The sequence below is a fragment of the Aegilops tauschii genome, chromosome 2 (assembly GCF_002575655.3).
Source record: "Aegilops tauschii subsp. strangulata cultivar AL8/78 chromosome 2, Aet v6.0, whole genome shotgun sequence".
NCBI classification, from domain to species: domain Eukaryota; kingdom Viridiplantae; phylum Streptophyta; class Magnoliopsida; order Poales; family Poaceae; genus Aegilops; species Aegilops tauschii.
The window spans coordinates 636,734,681-636,741,682 of NC_053036.3; the positions used below are offsets into that span (position 1 = coordinate 636,734,681).

Consider the following 7,002-nt stretch of genomic DNA (forward strand, 5'->3'; position numbering starts at 1 on the left):
TCACCCAACTTCATTAACAAAACTCAAAGAGTTTCACACTGCTTTGAGGCAAGCAGATTGTCACAACTTAGAGTTCAAATGCTAAACACTGAGCAAAGGTAAAAGAAAACAAATACTCGCTCCCCAATAGTGGAGCACAATCGAAAGATTAACACACATTCTTCACACATTTGAGGAGATGCACACGAAATTTGAAACATCATGTTACAACAAACAAGTTGACAAAGTTAGGAAAATATTTTTTGACTGTAATACTAATAATAAGGAGCCGGTTCATCTTTTATATTTCTTAATGTTCATATCAAAATTGAAGTTGAAGTTTTATGAAGCTAATAGCCTTTTCGGGAGTTTCAAAGACATCTTGGTCATCTATGGTGCTTGGAGCACTCTCACGGAATGAAGCATGGAGGCAGGCAGGTAGAATCTAGGTGTGGTCTTAACTCCACATAAGAAAAAAAATAGTGAGGCCACTGTATTGATAACCCACACCCAACGGAAGCAATGTCTTCTTGTGGACCACCTCTCTCTCTCTCTCTCCATCTTTATATTTGTTTCATCCATGGCTCGTTCCGGTCTAGTTCTAGTTCTCTCTCGTCTTTTCCCTCCCTTATTTTTTGCTTTTCTCAAGCACTTTTCGGTGAGGAAGTCGGCTCCTCTGCAAGAACTTGTTTGGCTCTACAGGCAGTCGTCTTTTTTGCGTTTTATCCTCCCTGGCAGTTGCCCCTCAAGCATGCATCTGTGAGGTAGTAGTCCACCTTGGAGCGTAGTACATGCTTTTAAGCAACTCCAATCCGTCCTAAAAAACCTCAAGTACGAAAAGATTTTGTTTGAAGGGAAAAGATACATCTAACCGATCCCTAAAAGCTCTTTAGTGCCCAACAAGTTTTGTATCAAGCTAAAAGCCAGCCCCTCCAACCTCATGTATCAGAGCAAACTGACATTTTTTGTTAGTGCTCAAAACACATCCTCTCCTTCTCCCACACTCAATGAAAAATGGACACACCTAGTGAGGTGGTTGGAAGATTTTGTTTGGGTCTCATTTGTTATTGAGTATGGAAAAAACATTGGGCACTAATTTTTTGAGGATGGATTAGGTTACTCCCAGAAATTTATTAGAAATTAAGTTTTGGGGATTGGATTAGAGATGCCATTACAATAGAAGGCATGTGAGTACTAGATTCGATATGTTCCTTTTTTGGCTGTGCTCTACATGTTAGTGTTTTCTCGTCTTCAAAACGAGAACACAAAAAAGACATGTATAAGTAGAGGCATCGCCTAAATTATTAATTCTCAAATTGGCGTAATATTATCAGTATTATGGCCAATTTTTTTTTTAAATAAAGCCTGGACTAAATAGCCGATTATTCCACTAAGAAACAAGTTTCACATTTACGTAGAACTTTGTCGCGAGTCCTTACATCAGAATGGATTCAGATGAATGGATGATGGGAGTGGCCTCGTGACAGGGCTAGGTTTGTAGTCACGATTTTCATGGATCCGAGTGATTGGGACCTTTTGGGGTTTGAGGATCTTTATAGACATTAAAATAGGCCGAGATTATTTCCTCTTTTGCGAGAAATAAACCGGAGATTCTTCATGTGTGACGCGAGGAAGGGTGACAACTCGTAACGGGCCTGCACGGACTTCAAGACACGAGGATGGACACTTGACCTACTAGATTCACCAAATCAACCGGCAGGCGCATTGGATCTTGTTGGTCTGTGTCACCTAATAAGAAGAGAGGGGGAAATTGCTGCTGAAATTCTTTGCCGGCCATCGCCCGCCGTCTCCCACCCATTATTGATGTAAGTCTTTATTGCTCGCTCATTCATTTGGGTTAACTCTGTCATTTTCTCTTCGATTTCTCACCCCGGCCGCAGCCTACCTTCATGGGGCGTCTCTTTCATTATTATTTTTCTTTTTCTTCCTCCTTGTTCCACTGCCCCCTCCCTGCAACACTATTTCTATCGACGGACGTCCCATACTAAGCCAAACCCACAACTTGTAGTAATTGATAGTAGTAATTGGCTTTCATGTGGTTGCCAAAGTCATTAATGCTTTTCTCACGATGATGGATGTACATTACCATGTGGAATTCAACCTTCCTGTGGTGTTTAGCAGCATCATCTTGTACTGGTTGGTAATATGCCTTTTCCCTCTAAGTTGTGCACCAATAGTCGTTGCTTATCTTTGCCCTCCCCATATCCACGAGTACAAGGAGATGAGGAGGTCAGCATTCTCAACAAATATACCTCGTTTTGCCAAGATAATTTCTAGGATGCTCCTCTAATAAACTAATATGAATTGTCCATGTTTGCATCATCTGATGGTAGTATCACTATCACCTCTTGGAAGCTGAGATATGGTCAACAATCATGTAGGCTTAATATGGACTTCTATTCGAATAATGTAATAAATTAGTATGTCATTAAAGCATGGTGCTAAACTAAGAAATATATCATGCAGAGTGCTAAAGTTTCTATATCATTGTTGTACATGCCACACCCCTGCCATTGTTTTTTATTTTGTTTGCGGGAAATAAGTAATTTTGTTCAAGCCCCACCTTATAAGGAAATCCAGAAACAAGCAGAAATTACAAGACAATCCCTCGTGATACCGACATCATCGACATCCGGAACGAGACGGTGGCTCGCCGATGCCGCCCCTCTTCTTCAGCCTTGTAACTAGAGCTAGCCTCTCCCGCGGGCGAGAAGTTACCGAAGCTATGGTTCTGTACTGCCGTATTGAAGAAACGGATGCCATCGCCTGTGGCCCTGAAAAAAGGTGGACAACACCCGACTCGTCACCAGAGACCTACCCGTGCAATCCTAAGAGCTAGCAGGCGAGCCCCTCCTCCAACACACCTCCCCACCACCACCACACACCCACTAGAGGAGGTGACGTGACCACGACGGGGTCGAAGGACGAGATCCCTACCATGCACGATTTTCGATATTATCTCATTGATTGCCCAGAGGAAACATAACCTCGCAAGATGTGAAGCTCCTCGAGCACCACAAGCTGCACGCTCCCCATCGAAGCTTAGAAGACACACACATAGGAAGGAGCGGCGACACCCTTATTCGCTCCGGCAGCACCTTTGCCTCCACAGTGCTGCCAGCCGAAACCCTAGCTATCCACACCCTATCTACATGCCAGAGCCAAGATCCGTGGTTATCCCACCCTTCCGCCAACGGAGCGGCAGACGGAGGGGAGGGAACCCACTATCTCGTTGACGGCCAAATGGGCAAAATGAGACCACCTTGTAACTATTTTGTGCCCACCGACATCTAGCTTGGTTGAGAATTAGATACCAATGGCCAGACAGAAACTTAAACCACTCAAAAATTGCCGGCAGCGATTATTTTTTACGGTTGTGCCGCTAAGAATTTCATACTGATATTTTTGTTTTCATAGAACCTTAATTCTGGCCAATAGAGCAAAAAAATCACCACACACAAATATACCAAAATGAATTGCTAATCTTTTTAAAAAAAATACGGTATGTATACCTAGAATAAATAGGTGAAGCGCACATTTGCGCTTTGCTCCCTGCAAACCTGATAAATTTCTCTCATGGTGGCAACCAAGGGCCCATCCGCGAACAGAGAAGCGTGGAGGGGCCTTCCCGACAGTTTCCGGGCCTCCCCCATTTCCTCCGAACCAGACAACCTCAAAAGCGCAAGGCCTCCGCCGCCTCCGCTCCCCCCTCCGCCCCACCCCACCCCCACCCACCCCCCATTGCCCCTCCCGTGACCGGCGCCGCCGCACGCATCCTCCACCCACCCCACCCCCCTCACGCCGAACGCGCCGTACGCGCGAACGCCCGCCGGACCGGACGAGCCGGCGCGCCGTCGTGAACAGGGTAAGGCGATGTTCTCCGGCGACTGGACGCCGCCGTGCGGCAGCTGCTGCACCAAGAAGTACGCGACCCTCGTCCAAATCCCATGTCGGTTGCCCCCCGCGCGCCCTCTCCCTCCCTCCCAATCTCTCCCCGCGCAAAGCGGGTTCTTGTCTGTGGCTGATCGAGACTGACGGTTGGTTTGTTTGGTTGGTTGGTCGGTTGCCGTTTCGCCGACGCGCAGGGAGGGTGTTCTGCAAGAAGGGGTGCAACGCGGACGGCGACACCTGGGAGGAGTGTGAGTGCCCCCCTGCCCAACCACCAGCCGCGGAATGCAACTGTTTGATTGACTGATTGATCCGCTGGTTTGGTCTTGGTTTCAGATTTATTTTTGGTTATGTGCCTCGTCAGTTTCGAATTTGATATATGCAATGTGGTTAATCTATGTTGGCTGTCGCCTTCCTAAATCGATTGCCCTGGAAAACAGAGTGAATTATGCATGTGTTGTTGAATTGGCATTGTTCATGGTTCAGATTTTAGTAGCATTCGCCAATAGTCGTTACCTGCCACAATTCTATTCTGACACGTAACAATCGTGGTTGACTGCGAAATGTCGGAGGACGCCTTTTCTTGTCGTATAGCGTAGATGTTCGTTATTGTATCCGGGGACGCGCTTCTTGTCGTATAGTGTAGATCTTCGTTATTGTATCCGTGGATGCGCTCCTTGTCGTATAGCGTAGACGTTCGATATTTTAAATATGGCTATGCGTGTAAATTGTAGTGGTAATCAGTGGATTATTATTTGTTTTCCATTCTTGGTGCCTTGCTTGCTTAGGAAATTGCATTTTCTCCATTATTTCCATGGCCTAGGAGAGCTTGCTTTTTTAAAACAAATTGTTTCTGTTGTTGAAACAAGTCTCTGATTTTCCTTACAGTAAGGTCTTCTTCATTACTTGTATATGCCTTTTTTTTTAATGCTGGGTGACTGTAAAATAGCAGATTGTTATGTTTCTGGGTGACTGTAAAATAGCAGATTGTTGTCTTTCAATTTGTACACCTGTCAATGTGCAAGCTAACTCACATGCTGTGAAATCCTCAGGCATAGGTAAATGCACTGAAATATGCTACAAGGATCCGGTGTTGGAAGATCGTCAGTGGAGTGCTTATATCGATCGGTCACCAGGAGAGGACAGTTACTCCTTGGTGAGTTCTTGATCTGTTAATATAACATCTTCTAAATTGTTTCAGATGTCTTCTCCTCACTGAACCCCTTCGACTATAAGTACAAAATCTGTTATGCAACAACCCCTTTACCTATAAATCTGTTTAAATTATGCATACTCATGCTGGGCCTAACTCCCAAGTCCTTGGAGCAGCAGAAGTACTAAGCTGCAAGTTTCGACGCCTGGACTGCAACTGTGAGACAGTCTCAGAAAATTAGCTGGCCATATATAATTAAGATTGAATAGCAGTGTGATACTGCGCTGTGAAAAGTGATTTGAAATAGTAAACATTGATAAGTATTTATATAGGATTCACATGTTCTGACCATGAACAGGACACTCCTGATTCTATAGTGTTTGCTGTACAGTATACATTTTTTCTGTGCGATATCAGTATATCACAATATTTCCCTTCTGCTTACCATTTTCCTTGGAACACATATGTTAGTTTTGGGGATTTTTGTTGGGATAACTGAATCCTTGGTTTTCCCTGTATTTAAAACTTGTCCTGAGTGATAGCATGAGCCATTGAGCCCTCAGCTTTTCTGCTAACAGGCAGAACGCAAGTCAGCAGGTAGATAACTCTGAATTGTTACTTACTGTCAAGTTAGATTGCACTAGTCTAGTTTGTTTGATTAATTTCGAAAATTTGGTATGCAAATATTAATACGACATAGATAGTCTGGTCAGTATCTATCAGCTGGCTGGTTACTTATGGGGATCATTTCTATACATAGTTTTATGCCAGTTCAATGTGCAAGCTGTTTTACTGTAAATTTCTGGACGGTGTGTTATTTCCATATCTGCAAGTCTATGATTCTGTCTTACTGCTGAAAGCTCTGCGTTAAATAGTTTGTAAACAACAAATTAGTATCTGCTTCTCCATCACTGCTATTGTGATTTTTTCCTGACAGATTCAGTAACCGGTGTTTTCTTTCCTAATAAACTTGATTTGTTTGCTCACCAGGAGTGCTTCAACGCGTGCATCTCTGGGTGTGGATACAGGGTAAGTTAATAAGTTTCCCTCGCGAACATCATTGACGTGCAATATGGCTTCCTCTTTGTTTACTATGATATAACAAACTACGCGACACCTGACGTCTGACATTGCGGCGTTGTGTTTTGCTTGTGTGAAAACGACAGTTTGACATACCGGCGGAGAAAGTGGGGCTCATCAAGCCGAACAGGCCATCCAAGCCACCGCCGCCTCCTGTGGTCGAGCGGGCCAAGCCTGGCTCGGGGCCTCCTGCAGCGGCCGGTGAAGACGTGCCCGGCACATCGGCGTAGCCCATGATGATGCCAAATTTTCGTGTAAACTGTTAGTAAGCGTCGTCACCGAATTACCCGCCGTTGTTCACCTTGGTTGTGATGGATGTTGTATGTGTTTGGGATGTTTGGTCCAACTCCAACCTCACCCTGTTGGGTGAGGAGTAGATGCTGACTATAACAAGCAAGCGTATATGGAACGGAGCGGATGTTTCAGTTCCACCCAGTTAAAACCTGTTGTCAAAGAAGCAGTTGTCTTGCATCTTCATGTTCGGCGTTGCTTTACTCGTTTAACCTACCTAGCTGATGAACAAATAGCACATACAAAGATGGCATGTTGATAGCCTTATGCCGCACTAGAAATTGCCAACAAAATCATCAACATTATTATCCAAGCACATGTTGCTAACAAAATTTAACATTTGAAACATGCCACATGTAGGGAGTGTTTCTTAAAACTGTTACCAGCATAGAAAAATGATTCCAATTATGAAGTATTATACCATTTAGCAGAATTTGGCACATTATCTATAATGTTAGCAGGAAATGAGATTTTGCTAAATCACTGTCAACAAGAGGCTTATTGTTCCGGGCTTCAAATACTCCCTCCTTCCCAAAATAAGTGTTTTTGGTTTAGTACAACTTTAAAGCCTTCCACTATGTAGGCGATGC

The 7,002-nt window shown here is 44.2% G+C and overlaps 1 protein-coding gene across 1 annotated transcript; it reads left to right on the forward strand.

Moving 5' to 3' along the window:
- The first annotated feature begins 3,735 nt into the window (after positions 1-3,735).
- On the forward strand, positions 3,736-6,578 carry LOC109748780 (uncharacterized). The gene is made up of 5 exons (XM_020307805.4): positions 3,736-3,949; positions 4,086-4,139; positions 4,941-5,044; positions 6,032-6,070; positions 6,208-6,578. The coding sequence occupies exons 1-5, from the start codon at positions 3,874-3,876 to the stop codon at positions 6,349-6,351; spliced, it is 417 nt and encodes a 138-aa protein (XP_020163394.1). The 5' UTR covers positions 3,736-3,873; the 3' UTR covers positions 6,352-6,578.
- The last annotated feature ends 424 nt before the right edge of the window (positions 6,579-7,002 follow it).